The sequence below is a fragment of the Anomaloglossus baeobatrachus genome, chromosome 1, assembly GCF_048569485.1.
Source record: "Anomaloglossus baeobatrachus isolate aAnoBae1 chromosome 1, aAnoBae1.hap1, whole genome shotgun sequence".
NCBI classification, from domain to species: domain Eukaryota; kingdom Metazoa; phylum Chordata; class Amphibia; order Anura; family Aromobatidae; genus Anomaloglossus; species Anomaloglossus baeobatrachus.
Window position 1 is genome coordinate 666,604,586 of NC_134353.1, and position 19,607 is coordinate 666,624,192.

General features: G+C 47.2%; 1 protein-coding gene across 3 annotated transcripts in view; it reads right to left on the reverse strand.

Annotated features, from left to right (window-relative positions):
- SSH1 (slingshot protein phosphatase 1) overlaps window positions 1–19,607 on the reverse strand; it is a 118,268-nt gene that overhangs the window by 33,638 nt on the left and 65,023 nt on the right. Inside the window, exon 2 of one of the 3 annotated variants that reach the window (XM_075320022.1) lies at window positions 7,495–7,598. The exons of 1 other annotated variant lie outside the window; for it this stretch is intronic. In XM_075320022.1, the coding sequence (XP_075176137.1) occupies window positions 7,495–7,579 (85 nt within the window). In that variant the 5' untranslated portion in view covers window positions 7,580–7,598. Of the gene's footprint in view, window positions 1–7,476; window positions 7,599–19,607 lie in introns of those variants that run through there. One more of the 3 variants, XM_075320023.1, reaches the window with a different exon arrangement.

Consider the following 19,607-nt stretch of genomic DNA (forward strand, 5'->3'; position numbering starts at 1 on the left):
TTTCAATTCAGCATGAACAATGTTTAAAAGGGAAATGTTTTCTTCATTGGTGGTTTAATAAGTATTAACCCTGCATTTTGTAGTCTGAATAGGCAAATTATATTATAACGGATTGTGGGTTATAAACAATTAATAATGATCATATAGTTGCTGAATAGGTCTTAATTTATGTAAATTCACTTTAATAATTGTGGATTGAGTCCCACGAGTGGATCCTCTGTTTGGAAAATTATATTGTATAATTGGTTTTATATGTTTATAATAAAAATTAACTTTATGGGAATATTTGGCACTGGTTTTCCCTCAGGGATTGGTGGTAATTGTAAGGAAAGCAACCTCATTAGAAAAAAAAACCTGTAGAGATCTCTCTGATAGGCTCAAAAGGTGGAGAACTTCCAAAACGGGATTCAGATCCCAAGGCTCCAAGAGAGCTTGATACGGTAGTCTAACGTGCGCCACTTATGGAGGATAGTCTTAACCTGAGGTTTAGTAGCCAAGTCCCTTTGAAACAAAATAGCCAGTGTGAACCTTCTGAATAGTTCTCAATCTGAACCTTGAGGGAACTAATTACAAGCCCTACCTTCAATCCGGACTACAAGAAGGAGAGCAGCGCAGACACGGAAAAGAACATTGGTAAATTACTCAGACTCACTCCAACAAAAATAAGCCCTCCATATGCGATGATAGACTCATAATAAAGATGGCTTCCGGGCCCTAGACATGGTCTGAATAATGGATTAATACAGGCCTACATCCTTAAAATCACAGTTTCAACTGGCACGTCATAAAAATGAGTGCTCGTAAATTAGGATGGAAAAATGGATCCTGGGAAAGATGGTCTGGGAAAATCGGAAGAGCCTATGGGACATCCGCCAGGAGATTGACTACCTTTCAAAACCAAAAAAGAAAAGTCCACAGCACCTTGGTTAAAAAATGTATGTTCCCGTGCAACAGCGCAATCAGCACCTCAGGAATGCACGTCTATGATCAAGGGATCACTTGAAATAACATACCAATAGTAAGGATGACAGCGTTCCTCCGGGTGAAAAAACATGCAATTCTTTATTCCATCAGTTGTGTAACAGCAACGTTTCGACAAAGACCACCAGGTCGAAACGTTGCTGTTACACAACTGATGGAATAAAGAATTGAATGTTTTTTCACATGGAGGAACGCTGTCATCCTTACTATTGGCACCTTTCAAAACCAAGCTCTCCATGGCCAGTCTGGAAAAATGAATGTAATGCTTGCCGTAGGAGATGGTAAAGTGGCGAGCAGGAGTGGACCAACTGGACCACAGGGGGCCCCCGGGCTTACACCTAGTGGGAGGGGCTTGACTAAGCACCAACTGTGAGGCAGATGCCAAGTACCACTCCCAAGACTGAGACTGTGGCAGCTGAATCCTAGGGCAGGGATGGACAGGCGGACAGTCACTAGTGTAGCAAGGACCTCCGGGGTAGCTGAGGCTGGTAGTACAGCCGGGATGGACGGACACAGCCCCTAGTATGGCAAGGGCCTCTGGGGTAGTTAAGGCTGGTGAAACGGCAAGGGTGGATGGACACAGTTTCTATTATAGCATGGACCTGCGGGGTAGCTGAGGTTCCTCATAGAATAGCCGGGGTGGACATACAGTCTCTAGTATGGCGAGGGCCTTCGATGTAGTTGAGGCTGGTGACACGGCTGGGGAGGACGGACACAGTCTTTGGTATAGCAAGGACCTCCGTGTTAGCTGAGGCTAATGGCACGGCTGGGGTGGATGGACACAGTCTCTACTATAGCAAGAACCTACAGGTTAGCTGAGGCTGGTGGCACAGAGAAGGAAGACAGACTCAGAGTACCGACAGAAGCGAGAGACATGCAAGGCACTGTACACTGTAATGGAAGCACATCAGACAAGGGGACCTGACAACTAGCTGGCTAGGGCAAAGGACCATTAACTAACTGAATGCATTGATCAGGCACCTCCCTTAGTGGGAGAGTGCCTTAAGTACCCAGTGCCTCTCAGCGATAGGCACGCATGCCCTAGGAGCACTCTTGGAGGACCTGTGTTGCAAGCACAGACCCAGGGACTAAGAAGCAGGAAGCACCCATGTAGAGGGGAGCAGGGATGCCAGGTAGCATGGTGAGAGCTAGCCGCATCGGTGAGTAAGTGCACTTCCCTGCGGGGGAGGAATGGGGGTGCAGGGAACACCAGCGCTACAATGAGAATGACTGGAACATGCTTATTTTCTGCTCTGTTTTTCTTGAGAAGTCTTGGTAGAAACGGTAGAGGTGGAAATGGGTGAGGCAGAGATAACTGGGACCAAGAAATTACTAACGCATTGATTGTGAAAGCTTGAAGGTCCCTGCATGTCACAAATTTCAGCACATTGTGGTTCAGTTGAATGCCAAGAGATCGATATCCAGAGTACCTCACTGTTGAGAAATTTGCTCGAACAACTCTGCGTAGAGAGACCACTCCCCCCACGGGAAACCTCTGGCGACTTGAAAAGTCCGCCTCCCAATTGTCCACCCCTGGTATATGAACCACTGACATTAATGGAATCCTGTCTTCTCCCCAATCTAAAATTTCTGTGTCCTCTGTCATGGCTGATGAGCTTTGTGTGCCTCCTTGTTAATTGCTATAGGCCACTGTAGTAGCATTATCCGACTAGATTCTGTTCGGCAACCCTAAGTGCTGCCAATGTAAAAGGGCTAGACAAACTGCTCTGAGTTCTAACACATTGATAGAAGTCTCTCTTGGCTGCTCTAAACTCCCTGGACAGTCAAATGAAGGAAGACCATTCCCCAGCTGGAAAGGCTGGCATCTGTGGTAACCACCCGCCTTTGAATGGGGTAAAAGGAGCAACCCAGAAGTAACAGGATGTAGCGCTGCTGGTTGATGGCCCTCCTCCCTGCAGGGATGCTCGCTCTCGCTACATGTGCGTTTCCTGCTTCTCTCCCCAGAGACCTATGCACACCGCACAGGCCCTCTGTGAGTGCTCCAAGGGCATACATGCGCACCGCTACCCTTCTCTTAAAGAGCCAGCGCGTCATTCCCTGGAAGTGCCTCTCAGGCTTTCGCTGAGAGACACTGGGTACTTAAGGCACTCTTCCACTAGGGGAGGTGCCTGATCAATGTGATTACTTGGGTAGTGGTTAATTCCCTAGCCAGCTAGTTGTCACGTCCCCATGTTTAATGTCCATCCCGTTCCAATGTACAGTCTCCTTGCCTGTCTCGCGCTCCTGTCCGTATCTCAGTGTCCGTCCACCCCGGCCGTGCCATCTGCCTCAGCTACCCTGGTGGTCCCAAATTTACTACTAACTATGCCACCAACCTCAGATTTCTTGGTGTCCCTAAGCTGCTCTACAGACTCTGGCTGTTTGTCCCTGTGTCCATACTGACTTGGGGGTCAGCTGCCACAGTCCCAGTGGTCACTGCCCTAGGAGTAATACCTGGCATCTGCCTCACAGTGGGTCCTTAGTCAAGCCCCTCTCACTAAAGAGTAAGCCTCGGGTCCCCTTGTGGTCTACTTCTGCTCCCTGCTTTACCATCTACAACGGTGAGCGTTACAAAGGGGAGATGTTAGCCACCTCTTCAGTAACCAACGACAGCGAAGGGCGAGATGGACAAGCAGATTGAGGGACTGTAGTGATCTGTCCCAAGAAACTAGAAGCGTTTCCTGCAGAATCTTGACCAAACATAACTAAACGGAACCGCTTTGAAAGCGGTCACCATTTTCTCCAAGACTGTCATTCAGAACTGAAGGGGATGCTTGCCCGGACATCTCAATGTCGTGATGGACAAATGAAAACATTGTCTTTTCTCCTCTGGAAAAATACTGATGCTTGAACAATGTCGAACACCATACCCAAAAATTATAACCGCCGAGTTGGGACCAAAACAGACTTTGTTCTGTTTACAATCCAACCGAAATGCTCCAGGGTCTGAAAAATGATCTGTAGACTTTCCAGATTCTGAGCAAAGCATAGTGCATTGACAAGGATACAGTCAAGATAGGGAAAGATAATTATCCCCCTGAACCGTAGCAGTGCCATTTTTGGGGCCAAAATGTTCGTGAACACCCTGGGCGCTGTGGTCAGCCTGAGTGGGAGTTCACTGAATTGATAGTGATCCTGCCTGACTGCAAAGCGGAGAAAACATTTATGGTCCAGAAAGTTTGACACATGCAGATAAGCGTCCTGAATATCTATCGATGAAAGGAATTCCCTGGTTTCCATGGGTGTGATCAGAGACAGAAGCGATTCTATTTTGAAGCGACAAAGTCGAGCTGTCATTTTGGGGATAATGAATAGGTTTGAATAAAACCCCCTGGAGTACTCTGAAAAGGGAACTCCTACAATCATCCCTGTCTGAAGAAGGGGAACTATGGCCTGATCAAAGCAGATTCTCATGCTGGAAGACTCCTTTTTTAGGTGGCCACCCATCTGGGAGAAACTCCAAGTGGAGACCGTCTGTCAAACATTGATCCTTCTATGACCTCTGGATCTGGAGGGTTTAGACAAGCATCCTGGACACTCTGGTTAATTCAGTTACAGACTGAGCTTACGCTTAAGCTAAAGAACAAAGCATGGTCTTCTCTAGACTATTGCAAGAAGTAGGAAATAAAGGTAGAAAGAAAACCAAATGGTCTGGCCACACCGTCAGGACAGGATACGGACTGAACAATTATAGCTTGTACTCTCAGTCTCTAAAAAACGCATTGGGAAAAATGCGGTAAAAACGCGGCAAAAATTTGACAAAAACGCGTGGTTTTTTTTATATACGTTTTTGCCGCAATTGCGTTTTTTGGGGCCACAAAGGCTGTATCTTTGTGTTAGAAAAAATGCACTGTGTGAACATAGCCTTACCCAGAATGGCTACAACAACATTGTGAAATGACATGCCATGGCATTTGGTTTGCACTAAGTGGGACCATAATTTGCATTGCCACAAAACAATGACACAGAAAACATCTGCGGGCTATATAAAAGGCCATGTAACTAAAAAGAAGAGGGCTGGAGAGAGGCGTCAGATGACATGGCCTCCACAATTACCTGACCTCAATCCAAACGAGTTGATTTGGGATGAGAGGACAGCAGAGTGAAGGCAAAACAGCCAATATATGGGCGGCACGGTGGATCAGTGGTTAGCAATGAAGTCTTGCAGAGCTGGGGTCCTGGGTTCAAATCCCACTAAGGACACCATCTGCAAGGAGTTTGTATGTTCTCCCTGTTTTTGCGTGGGTTTCCTCCCACACTCCAAAAACATACAGATAGGGACCTTAGATTGTGAGCCCCAATGGGGACAGTGTTGTCTATGTATGTAGAGCTCTGTGGAATTAATAGCACTATATAAATGAATAAATATTATTATTATTATTAATATGTTCTCAGCACCTCTGTTAACGCCTGTAGACTGTTACTAAGCACAACTAACTACATGATGAAGCTGCTTGAGAGAATGCCATGGGTGTGTAAAGCTGTCATCCGAAACAGGGTACTTTGAAGAATCTAAGGTTTAACACATATTCTGGTTTGTCTCACACTTTTCTCTGGTACTGTATATTTATATACACATGGCCTAACACAATGTGTCATAAATTCATTGGATTCTCTTTTCCTGACAATACAGAACACACTTCTGAAGGATTCTTCGCCTATTCGATCATTAGATGTTTGGGCTCTTTGGCAGCGCCATTTATATTCTCTTTTTAAATCTGATCTAATCGTTGTAGTGATCTCTGGTCAATTACCTTACAGTGATTTTTTTTTTAAATATCATTTATATATGCCTTGTCTACATCCCATCAAATGTGAAAAAAGGGAAACATCTTCATCAGTCGCATAGAGAATGAATGGAGCAGATGTACCTACCCGCACGCAACCTCAGATCCTCACAAGATCTCCTTCTCTACTCCTCTCTTATCTCCGCTTCCCACAATCGCGTACAAGATTTCTCCCGTGCCTCCCTCATACTATGGAACGCTCTACCTCAGCATATCAGACTCTCCCCTACCGTGGAAAGCTTCAAGAGGAACCTCAAGACCCACCTCTTCCAACAAGCCTACAACCTACAATAGCCCTCAGTCCAGTACACAATTGCACAACCAGCTCTGTCCTCACCTATTGTACCATCACCCATTCCCTATAGACTGTGAGCCCTCGCGGGCAGGGTCCTCTCTCCTCCTATACCAGTCTGTTTTGTACTGTTAATGATTGTTGTATGTATACCCTCTTTCACTGTAAAGCGCAATGGAATAAATGGCGCTATAATAATAAATAATAATAATAATGTGTGCAAACTCAATCCCTGTAGCCCTGTTCTTGGCATTGCTAGGGTTCGGACCACAGAGATCAGTATTTTATTTCCAAATCTTAGTATGCGCATGGACAGGCCAAGCTAACTCTAATTTAGATTGTTATCTGCTTCAGATAACTATAAACTTAAAGTTTCTATCCCAATATGTAGTAGTTGTAATAATATTAATATTATCAAATCCCTCCAATTAGAAATGTAGTATAGCTCTCCTGACTCACTATATCACTTACCTCATGTGAAGGACATTGCAGGACCTTAGGTATCTATGGTTACAACCGCTAGCAACTATTTAACTGTGTCTATGTGAGTGGTAGTAACCATGGATACCTAAGGTCCTGCAATGACCTGAACATGAGGTAAGCAACATAGTGAATCAGGAGACCTATATTACATGTATAATTGGAGGTATTTGCTAGTATTATTACACCTACTACATATTGGGATAGGATCTTTGAGTTGGAAATAACCCTTTAAGCCCCCCACTTTTGTGACATACTGTACATGCCTAAGTCCTCCATTAATAAGACAAGAGACTACATAATGTTTAAATAGGACATTTAGCTAATTAATAGGTTGGTTAAATGTAGGGACTGAAAAAATGAGCTTGCTTAGCTATTAAACTATACCAGTCAGTGAGCCCCTTCCACATGTCACACATTGAAACATAGGGAAGTTCCCCGTCTTTATCGGACCTAATCCGGAAGTGGAGCAGACAAACTAAAAATCGGAAAATAGGGTCAGGTATCAGAATGGAAATATTTTTTATCTGGCATGACAACCTCTTTAAGAGTGTAGTTTGTGCTCTGTGTTTACAGGCAGATATCCTTTAGATGAAATAGGAAGAATAAAAATTACTCCTGATCTAATATCCCATTCTTTAGTTGGTTTTTAATGGATATTGGCCAGGGAAAATGCAAATTGCTATATTAATATCCATTGCTAGTACAGAGAAGACATTTTTGATCTTGACCTCCCATGCATTAGTTACAGTTCAGACCATAGTGACATCATCTTCCCATGAGGTCAGTTAGCACTATATGGGATATTGCAGAGGGTGAGGCCCTTGAACATCTGTCACACTGACAAGCATGCCTGTGATCTGCCCCGGGGGATCCAAGTAACACAATTAGTAGCAAAGCCAACCTCTATCCCGTATCCCTCAGAAAGCTGCTGACCTTACGGCCACCCCGTACCAGCATTCTTGTGCAAGTGCAGAAGACTCCTTTGTCCTTGGAAGCTATTTCCTTGCTGTAGGAAGAGGGCAGCTCCCTTCACCATGAAGAAACTGTCACTCAAGCTGAAAATAAAACAGATCCTGTAAGATTTACATTGCACATACACATACATACACATAATAACAATGCAACTTATACTATATCATTAAAATCATCAGACAATATTTCACTTATTCTGCATTAATACTGCTTAAAAAAGTAAAGAAATTCATTATTCTAAATGACTTTCAATAAAAACGTGGGCAAGAAAAGGTAAATACGTTAGGAGCTGACTCATTTTTGTGCTTTGGCGTAAATCATATATTTATATAATGACAGAAAGAGTATATTCTGAACAGGAACCATCAGATCCCTAACTACCAAACCTTCAGCAATGTCCTAAATTCATAGAATCTAGTCTTTAAGAGGAGGCATCAATTCAGACAGTATAAAATTTGGAGTAAAACCCAAAAATGAAGGGCACCACAATTTCCTAAAATTTCAATAACTCTTTCCTACAGATGACTCCACCTACAATGGAAGGAACGTGGCTGATGTTAGTTCGGCATCACCCATGTTGTAGTGTGAGGCATGTGAGCGAGGCACAGACACATGCATCACTGCAGCACCCAAGCCGGGGACTTCAAAGACTCTTTCCAAGTCCGATAGCAGAAAGACATCCTCTGGAGATCTTGTCTGGCCCTGTAGCCACGCTGCCTCATTGCCGGACAGCCAGCAGCATCCGCAAGCTCTACTTTATTACAATCTTCCAGAGTGAATAGATTTTCTCCCTATCTTCTTTACTCAGGGATGATGACTTCACATTTCTGTAAGTCATTCTAATGCAGTGTTATTAGGTCACTTCTTGGCGGATAATGAACCATTCAGATAACAGGAAGACTAAACTGCTCATAATAAGGATTCTAATGGAATACTATGGTGGAGAACAACTTCAATTTATGGTTATGTTTTTGTAAACAAATAATAACTTTGCAGATTATTTTCGGGCAGGGTTATGAAGACACAGATATGATTAGCGGTATAGAGGAAAAAAAAAATCTCTCCATTCATCATTTGCGTTTTTTCTAAGTCACTTTCCCTTTTGTCATGCCATTAGTTGCCATTTTTGGTGCCAAGTCCATCGACATGGTGCACGAGATTAATGAATTTGGCACAAAGTGAAAATGTACTTTTTTCCTGTTTTGAACGGTGTTGGAACTTTTGTCTCCAAAAGTCACAAACATGAACCAAAATATTGGAGGATTGAAAGATACACCAGGGGGACTGGAGTAAAGTTACGCCAAATTCAAATGGATTCAGTTTTCCAATTATACGTGTTAGTGAGAATATCTGTAGAGGGGTTTAATGGTGTAAATAGTGATAGCCGGGGTCGACCTCGGGTGGATGCGAATAACCCTGTATTGTGTCATGTTCTAGTATGGTGAAAGGGATGAATCCCTGAATCGCAATGTGTGATCTGATCCAATCATTTGGTACGTCCTTCTCTCTCCTTCCCCCTTCTCTTCTCCCGCTCTCTTCTTCTTTTGATTATGCCTCACTTCCATTACCTTTAAATTAGTGTTAGGTTTCTAAGGAGTGTTAAAGGGAACCGGTCAGCAGATTTGGTGACTAAAAGCTGCAGCTACCAGTGAGCTCTTATATACAGCATTCTGGAATACTGTATATAAGAGCCCAGGCCGCTGTGTAGCACTTAAAAATGACTATAATACCTACCTAAACTGTCGGTATGGTGTAGATGTGTAAGATGGGTGTCTCCGTTCTCCGGGTGCGGCACCTCCTCTTTTGGCCATCTTTGTTCTCATTCTTTTGAAGCCTGGATGCATGACGTGTCCTACGTCATGCACACAGGCGGGCATTGAGGTCCCGCGCATGCGCACTACAATGATCTGCCCTGCTCTGGGCAGGACCTCAATGCCCGCCTGTATGTATGACATAGGAAGCGTCATGCACACAAGCTTCAGAAGAAGGAGGACAAAGATGGCCGAAAGAGGAAGCGCCGCACCCGGAGAATGGAGATGCCCATCTGACCCATCTGCACCGCACCGACCTTTTAGGTAAGTATTATAAAGTCATTTTTACGTTCTACACAGCGGCCTGGGCTCTTATATACAGTATGTTAGAATGTGGTATATACAGTGCCTACAAGTAGTCTTCAACCCCCTGCAGATTTAGCAGGTTTGATAAGATGCAAATAAGTTAGAGCCTGCAAACGTCAAACAAGAGCAGGATTTATTAACAGATGCATAAATCTTACAAACCAACAAGTTATGTTGCTCAGTTAAATTTTAATAAATTTTCAACATAAAAGTGTGGGTCAATTATTATTCAACCCCTAGGTTTAATATTTTGTGGAATAACCCTTGTTTGCAATTACAGCTAATAATCGTTTTTTATAAGATCTGATCAGGCCGGCACAGGTCTCTGGAGTTATCTTGGCCCACTCCTCCATGCAGATCTTCTCCAAGTTATCTAGGTTCTTTGGGTGTCTCATGTGGACTTTAATCTTGAGCTCCTTCCACAAGTTTTCAATTGGGTTAAGGTCAGGAGACTGACTAGGCCACTGCAACACCTTGATTTTTTTCCCTCTTGAACCAGGCCTTGGTTTTCTTGGCTGTGTGCTTTGGGTCGTTGTCTTGTTGGAAGATGAAATGACGACCCATCTTAAGATCCTTGATGGAGGAGCAGAGGTTCTTGGCCAAAATCTCCAGGTAGCCCGTGCTATCCATCTTCCCATGGATGCGGACCAGATGGCCAGGCCCCTTGGCTGAGAAACAGCCCCACAGCATGATGCTGCCACCACCATGCTTGACTGTAGGGATGGTATTCTTGGGGTCGTATGCAGTGCCATCCAGTCTCCAAACTGGTGTGTAGTTGGCACCAAAGATCTCGATCTTGGTCTCATCAGACCAGAGAACCTTGAACCAGTCTGTCTCAGAGTCCTCCAAGTGATCATGAGCAAACTGTAGACGAGCCTTGACATGACGCTTTGAAAGTAAAAGGTACCTTATGGGCTCGTCTGGAACTGAGACCATTGCGGTGGAGTACGTTACTTATGGTATTGACTGAAACCAATGTCCCCACTGCCATGAGATCTTCCCAGAGCTATTATTATTATTATTATTATTTATTATTATAGCGCCATTTATTCCATGGCGCTTTACAAGTGAAAGAGGGTATACGTACAACAATCATTAACAGTACAAGACAGACTGGTATAGGAGGAGAGAGGACCCTGCCCGCGAGGGCTCACAGTCTACAGGGAATGGGTGATGGTACAATAGGTGAGGACAGAGCTGGTTGCGCAGTGGTCTACTGGGCTGAGGGCTATTGTAGGTTGTAGGCTTGTTGGAAGAGGTGGGTCTTGAGGTTCCTCTTGAAGCTTTCCACGGTAGTGGAGAGTCTGATGTGCTGAGGTAGAGCGTTCCAGAGTATGGGGGATGCACGGGAGAAATCTTGTACACGATTGTGGGAAGAGGAGATAAGAGAGGAGCAGAGAAGGAGATCTTGTGAGGATCTAAGGTTGCGTGCAGGTAGGTACCGGGAGACTAGGTCACAGATGTAGGGAGGAGACAGGTTGTGCATGGCTTTGTATGTAATGGTTAATGTTTTGAACTGGAGTCGTTGGGCGATGGGAAGCCAGTGAAGGGATTGGCAGAGTGGCGAGGCTGGGGAGTAGCGAGGGGAGAGGTGGATTAAGCGGGCCGCAGAGTTTAGGATAGATTGGAGGGGTGCAAGAGTGTTGGAAGGGAGGCCAGAGAGCAGGAGGTTGCAGTAGTCGAGGCGGGAGATGATGAGGGCATGCACTAATGTTTTTGCAGATTCTTGGTTAAGAAAAGCACGGATCCGGGAGATATTTTTGAGTTGTAGTCTGGATGAGGTGAAGAGGGCTTGGATGTGTGGCTTGAAGGATAGAGCAGAGTCGAGGGTCACTCCAAGGCAACGAGCTTGTGAGGCTGGGGTGAGTGAGCAACCATCAAGTTTGATGGAAAGGCTTGTTGGAGGAGATGAGTGAGGAGGAGGAAAGACAATAAACTCTGTTTTGTCCATGTTAAGTTTTAGGAATCGTGCAGAGAAGAAGGATGAAATAGCAGACAAACATTGTGGTATTTTGGTTAGTAGAGAGGTAATGTCAGGTCCAGAGAGGTAGATCTGTGTGTCATTGGCATAGAGATGATACTGGAAGCCGTGGGACTCTATGAGCTGTCCCAAGCCGAAGGTATAGATGGAGAACAGCAGGGGTCCAAGAACTGAGCCTTGAGGGACACCAACAGATAGGGGGCGAGATGAGGAAGTGGTGTGAGAATGGGAAACGCTGAAAGTTCGGTTGGTTAGGTATGAGGAGATCCAAGATAGGGCCAAGTCTGTGATGCCCAGAGATGAGAGAATCTGTAGCAGGAGGGAATGGTCTACTGTGTCGAAGGCAGAGGACAGGTCCAGGAGGAGGAGGATAGAGTAGTGTCGCTTGGCTTTGGCGGTTAGTAGATCATTGGTGACTTTGGTTAGGGCAGTTTCGGTAGAATGATGTGGTCGGAAGCCAGATTGAAGCCGGTCAAAGAGGGAGCAGGAGGAGAGGTATGAGGACAATTCAAGATGCACATGCTGTTCCAGTAGTTTTGAGGCGTAGGGGAGAAGGGATATGGGGCGATAGTTTGACACAGAGGATGGGTCAAGGGAGGGCTTTTTGAGGATGGGTGTAATGGAGGCATGTTTAAAGCATGAAGGGAATACACCACTTGCTAGTGATAGGTTGAAGAGATGGGTTAGGGCTGGGATGAGGACTGCGGTGATGTTGGGGATGAGGTGCGATGGGAGCGGGTCCAGGGCACAGGTGGTTAGATGTGATCTTGAGAGTAGAGTGGAGAGATTGTTTTCTGCCATGGTGGAGAAGCTGGATTTGGAGGAAGAGGGATGAGTAGCTATGATGAGGGGCTGTGGTGATTGTGGGCCAAAGCTTTCTCTGATGTTGTCAATCTTCCGCTTGAAGAAAGAGGCAAAGTCTTCAGCTGAGATGAGAGGAGAGGGAGGTGGTGCCGGAGGACGGAGGAGAGAATTGAAAGTGTTGAATAGCTGTTTAGGGTTGTGAGAGAAAGAAGATATGAGGGATGAGAAGTAGGTTTGTTTTGCAGCAGTGAGTGTGGACTGGAAAGTGGTGAGGGACTCTTTATATGCAATGAAGTGCTCAGTGGAATGAGCTCCTTCCTTGTTGTCCTTGGGTTAGCCTTGACTCTTCGGACAAGCCTGGCCTCGGCACGGGTGGAAACTTTCAAAGGCTGTCCAGGCCGTGGAAGGCTAACAGTAGTTCCATAAGCCTTCCACTTCCGGATGATGCTCCCAACATTGGAGACAGGTAGGCCCAACTCCTTGGAAAGAGTTTTGTACCCCTTGCCAGCCTTGTGACCCTCCACGATCTTGTCTCTGATGGCCTTGGAATGCTCCTTTGTCTTTCCCATGTTGACCAAGTATGAGTGGTGTTCACAAGTTTGGGGAGGGTCTTAATTAGTCAGAAAAAGCTGGAAAAAGAGATAATTAATCCAAACATGTGAAGCTCATTGTTCTTTGTGCCTGAAATACTTCTTAATACTTTAGGGGAACCAAACAGAATTCTTGTGATTTGAGGGGTTGAATAATAAATGACCCTCTGAATAAACTTTTCACAATTTAAAAAAAAAAAAAATAAAAAAAGAAATAACATTCTTTTTTGCTGAAGTGCATTTCACACTTCCAGGCTGATCTACAGTCCAAATGTCACAATGCCAAGTTAATTCCGAATGTGTAAACCTGCTAAATCTGCAGGGAGTTGAATACTACTTGTAGGCACTGTAAGAGCCCACTGGTGGTGGCTGCAGCTTAGAGTCACCAAATCTGGTGACAGGTTCCCTTTAATTGGTACACAACCGTTGAAGAATTGTAAGTGATTGTTTACATGACAAGAAGTGTACTTCTCACATTGTTTGTATATGTTGATTTGAAACCAATAAAAGTTTGTGTTTTTAAAAAAAAAGTTACATCAAATGGATGAATCATGTGAAAATATGACGCTAAACTCTACTCACAAAGCGGAAAGTAGAAAAAAACCGGTGAGCACATACAAAATACTATAAAAAGACGCAAATAAAATAATGAATTAGGTGCAAACAAAACAAAGTGTAAACACACAAAACTAGACCACAAAGACAATGATGAATCCAGGCCAATGTTTCGAACAGAAGCATAAAAACTATACCATCATGATGAGATCAAGCTCGCTCATCACTAGAGATTTTGCTGAGCAGTATGACTCCACCTGAAGGATGTCAATTGTACATTTTTATTGCCACTGTACACAATCATCTAAGTAGATCATATCTCGTCAAGCTGGGAGTGTGTTCCTCCTCAGTCTATACACTGACAAACTGACTTTTGGTGGACAACAGATTACCTAATAACTTCTCCCTATCGATCAAAATACAACTTTCATTGATTATGCCCCCAAAAATTATATGTTATCACCATCCCAATCTCTCAAAAGTACATTTTAAATTCCCAAGGTTTGGACAGCCTTATTCATATCACTCAACATGCGCCAAGACTGAAAGCAGTTGTGCCATCTACTTCGCTATTCATTATGAATTTCAGACTGCCCGCTTATTGATGGCTAAAATGTTAAGTACGAACACTCCCCCAAATATGCTTCACCCACATATCGGCATAATCAGGGCTACAACAGAAAACCGGTGGTGGAATGCCCGTAAAGGGGCCTTTTATCAATTCCATATGCCCTCCATCATCAACTGTAGCCAATAAAGAAGGATTTTTGTGTACTCACCGTAAAATCTCTTTCTCTGAGTCTTCATTGGGGGACACAGGACCATGGGTGTATGCTGCTGTGACTAAGAGGCTGACACTAAGTGAACATAAAAAGAGTTAGCTCCTCCCTGGCAGTGTACACCCCGAGCCGGAGGCGGGACTATGCCAGTTTTGTGTAAAAGCAGTAGTAGGAGAGCCTTGAACAACCATAACTAAACAATGTAATACAAGAGAAAAATGTGTGTTGAAAAAAACAGTGCCTTATGGGCACGTAAATATATAGTAGCCGGATGGAAACAAAGGTGACCCGCAAACAACATCGGGAAACATCCGGTAAATGAAGACCTCACAATCCAAACAGGGTGGGTGCTGTGTCCCCCAATGAAGACTCAGAGAAAGAGATTTTACGGTGAGTACACAAAAATCCTTCTTTCTCTATCGCTTTCATTGGGGGACACAGGACCATGGGACGTCCAAAAGCAGTCCCTGGGTGGGTACATAAGCCGTCCTACAGAACCAAAACAAACAACAAATTCTGTGGGAAAGCTCTGTACAAATGTTTACTACCTTTTTAGAGGTGTGCGACAGCCGTCTGCAACACCTTTCTCCCAAGGCAGGCATCTGCTGATGCCTGGGTGTGGACCTTGTAAGACCTGGTGAAGGTATGAAGACTGGACCACGTTGCGGCTTTGCAGACTTGCTCGGCTGAAGCCTGGTGTCAGATTGCCCAAGACGCCCCAACTGCACGGGTGGAATGGGCTCTTACTCCCCTCGGAGGGGACTTGTCCCTGATTCAATAGGACTCCGCAATGGCTGATCTGATCCATCTGGCAATGGTAGCCTTGGACGCCGGCATACCCTTCTTGGAACCAGCAGGCAGGACGAACAGGTTGTCTGATTTGCGGAAAGGCGCAGTTCTCGAGACGTAAGTCCTGAGCGCTCGTACTAAGTCCAGAGTGTGTAGTGACCTTTCCAAGGAGCGAGTGGGTGCTGGACAAAAAGATGGAAGCACGATCTCCTCATTCAGGTGAAAAGGAGACACCACCTTCGGCAGGAACTACGGAGACGGGCGCAGGACAACCTTGTCCTGGTGAAAAACAATAAAAGGTGAGCGGCACGAAAGAGCTGCCAGTTCGGACGTTCTCCTGATTGAAGTGACCGCCACCAAAAAGACCACTTTCCAGGATAAGTGTGAGAATGAAGATTCTCTGAGTGGTTCAAATGGAGCCAGTTGGAGGGATCCTAAAACCAGATTAAGATCCCATGGTTCTAGCGGAGCCCGATAGGGCGGATTCAGATGAGCGACTCCTTGGATGAACGTCTTGACCTGCGGACGTGATGCTAGGTTTCTTTGGAAAAGAACAGACAAAGCCGAAACCTGCCCCTTGATGGTTGCCAGCGAGAAACCCTCTTGCAACCCTGCCTGAAGGAACGCTAGAAGCGTCGGTAGTGAAAGAACTAGCGGGGAGAGATTGCCGTTGACCTCGCACCACTGAAAAAAAAAACCTTCCAGGTGCGGTAGTAGATCTTTGACGATGAGGGCTTTCAAGCCCTAAGCATAGTCTGAATCACTTCTGGAGCAAATCCTGACTGGGCTAACAGCCAGGATTCAAGAGCCATGCCGTCAAATTGAGAACCCCTGAATTTTGATGGAAGAGCGGACCCTGAGAAAGCAGGTCCGGCCGATCTGGAAGCCGCCATGGGGTGTCTGCGACGAGCTGTGCGAGTTCTGCGAACCATGCTCGCCTGGGCCATTCTGGAGCAATGAGAATCACCGGAATGCCCTCTGCCTTGATTTTCTTGAGGACTCTTGGGATAAGTGGCAGCGGCGGAAAGATGAACGGTAGTCTGAACTGATTCCACGGAAGAATGAGGGCGTCGACTCCTAGCGCCTGCTGGTCGTGGTAGCGGGATATGAACTGTGGAACTTGATTGTTGAACCGCGAGGCCATCAGGTCCACATCCGGAGTCCCCCACCTGTGGCAAATCTGCTCGAAAACCTCTCTGTTTAGAGACCATTCGCCCGACGCCAGACCCTGTCTGCTGAGGTAGTCGGCCGCCCAGTTTTCCGCGCCGGGGATATGTACCGCGGAGATCCTGGCGTTGTGAGACTCTGTCCACTGTATGATCCTCTTCACCTCTCTCATCGCCATGACGCTCCTCGTGCCGCCCTGATTATTGATGTATGCCACCACCGTGGCGTTGTCCGATTGTATCCTGATTGGAGACCCTTGGAGAAGGCGTTGAAAAGCTTGCAGGGCTCGTAGGACTGCTCTGATCTCCAAAACATTGATCGGGAGCCGGCTTTCCTGGTAGGACCACTGACCGTGAGCCGTGTGGTGCTGGAAGACCGCTCCCCAGCCCAGAAGGCTGGCATCGGTGGTGACCGTCTTCCAGTGCACCGGTAAGAACGACGTTCCTTTGACGAGATTCTGGCTGTTGGTCCACCAGCGCAGCGAGTGGCGGACTTTCGGGGACAAACGTATCTTGCGATCCAAGTTGAATAGAGACTTGTCCCAATTGTGCAGCAGGAATAGCTGAAGAGGGCGAAGGTGGAAGCGGGCAAACAGAACCGCCTCTATTGCCGCCACCATCCGACCTAGGGCCCTCATACCAAATCGTATGGACACCGCCCTGGAGTGGTGGAGGGTCTGGACGTCTTTCCGGAGGGAGACAATCTTTTCCTGTGGAAGGAACACGCGTCCTTGGATGGTATTGAACTCCATGCCTAGGAAGGTAATCCGGCGAGCCGGGGTCAACGAGGACTTCTTCCGATTGATGAGCCAACCGAGACGGGATAGAGTGTCGATGGTCACCTGGACACTTAGACGACAGTCGTTGAAAGAGGACCCTTTGATCAGTAAGTCGTCCAGGTATGGAATTACCAAAACACCTCTGGAGTGCAGGATCGACATGGCAGCAGCCATGACTTTCATGAACACTCGAGGCGCGGAAGCAAGACCAAACGGTAGGGCAGTGAACTGATAATGATCGTGTGCTACAGCAAAGCGTAGGAATCTTTGGTGCTGGTGTGCAATCGGGATATGCAGATATGCGTCCTGTATGTCCAGAGAGGCGAGGAATTTGCCGACCTCCATGGAGGCAATCACCGATCGGAGGGACTCCATGCGAAATCTTCGGGTTCTGACGTACCTGTTGAGGATCTTGAGGTCGAGAACAGGGCGCACAGTGCCATCCTTCTTGGGGACAACGAAGAGGTTGGAATAAACTCCTCTGAACCGCTCCGAATCTGGAACCGGAATCACGACCCCTGAGCGGTGCAGAGATTCGATGGCGCGAAAAAATGGGCGAGCTCGCGCGTCCGACTCGGGAGGATGGGAATGGAAGAAGCGGCTTGGAGGAATTGACGTAAATTCTATCTTGTAACCCGAGACTAGGATTTCTCTGACCCAAGCGTCTGTGATCAAAGGGAGCCAGACGTGTTGGAACAGAGAAAGGCGACCCCCACCTGGTCTGCGCTGACACGCGAAGACCAGGAGTCATTTGGAGGAGTATCGCTGAGATCTAGATGCTGGTTTGGCAGGCTGGCGTGGTCTGGAACGCCAGGAGGGATTTGTTTTGAAAGACGGGTTCTTCCTGCTTCTCTGCGGGGATCTGTTCCTCCTAGGCTGTTCCGGAGAACTGAAGCTGCGAAAGGGGCGAAAACTTGAGGTCGGCTGGCGGCGTGGGAAACGCCTTGGTCTCAGCTGTGGAAGGGAGGTGCTCTTTCCTCCCGTAGCTTCGGCGATAATCTGATCGAGCCTGTCCCCAAACAGTCGGCCTCCTGCAAACGGGAGGGCGGTAAGTGATTTCTTTGAAGCCACGTCTGCATTCCAGGCTCTGAGCCAGACTGCCCGGTGGATTGCCACCGTGTTGCTGGCCGCTTGTGCTGCGCAATTGGCTGTAGACAGAGATGCGTTAATGATGTACTCACCCGCCAGGGCAATCTGTGCAGCCATGTTGACAAGCTCGGGATCGCCCGACTGCGAGCGAAGCCCTCTGCGGAGGGTGTCGGCCAAGGTCACCATGGCCTTAGCTACCCAGACGGCGGCGAAGGCCAGAGACAGGGCCGAGCGTGCCGCCTCAAAAGCCGAACGGGCGAATCTCTCGATGTTACGGTCCGTGGCATCACGGAGCGACGTTCCCTGCGGCAGAGATAGAACTGTATGCGAGGCCAGACGGGAGACCGGAGGGTCGACCACCGGTGAGCCCGCCCATTCCTTCCTGAGATCCTCGGGGAAGGGATAGTGTAAATCAATCGACTTACCGTTGTTGAACGTCTTGTCCGGTTGCTGTCTGTGCTTGCGTAAGATCTCAGCGAACTCCGGATGATCGCAGAAATACCTGTGAACACGCTTAAGTCGTTTGAAAGATACCTGTGAGCTCTGGGTGGTGGCAGGCTGTAGCTTCAGCGTCGTATTCACCACGTCGACCCCGCTGTCCACCATACGCCTGACGTCAGCTGCCTGATCCGAGTCCATAAGGGAGGCTGCATCCGACTCTTCCCCTGAATCATCACACGGTCTCGGAGACGAGTGGCTCTCGGGCCTTGGAGGGGAGAGGGACCTCTGGGAGGAATTGGAAGACGAGACCGTGCGGGTCCGCTTCCGCGCTCCAGTAGTCGGTTCTGGGTCAGACCGACTGTCATCCTGCGACGGCTGGACCTGCGGGGCCTGGCTGAGCATAGGGAGCGACTGCAAAGCCTGCGCGATGGTCTGAGACGCCCTCGACAAGGAATCCACCGACTGGGAGAGAGAAGTCAGCCACTCCGGGGGAGGGAGCGCATTGGGGCTCGGTGCATCCTGTACTGCTGCAGTAGCGAGTGGGATGGGGGTGCCGGCGGCGTCTGGGGCAATCTGCGTGGGCTGTGGGTCAGGGACGCAAGCTGCGCAGAGGGGGGTAGCCTGGCCTTGGGAGAATTTTTTGTTGCAGGACGAGCACGCAAAATGCATTATGAAAGGGACCTGTTTGGATCGGGGAGACTTAGAGTTAGGCATGGCTGCTCAGGGGGCTCCTACTAGAGACACTAGGGAGGAGACAGGAGATAGGCAGGAAAAAAGTGAGAAGAAAAAAGTGTAAGAAAAGTTGCTGGTCCTAATCAGAAACAGCACTCACCCAGGCCTGTGTCCTCCCCGGGTCAGCAGGAGGCTCAGAGTAGCTGGGGGCAGCCACCGGAAAATAGATGCTGCTGCTCAGTGGCCTGCCTGTGCTGAGGTGGGCCGTTTGCAAGAAAAACGCGGGCTTTGCCTTTTTTTTTTTTGTTTTTACTGAGGGGGCGTGCTAGG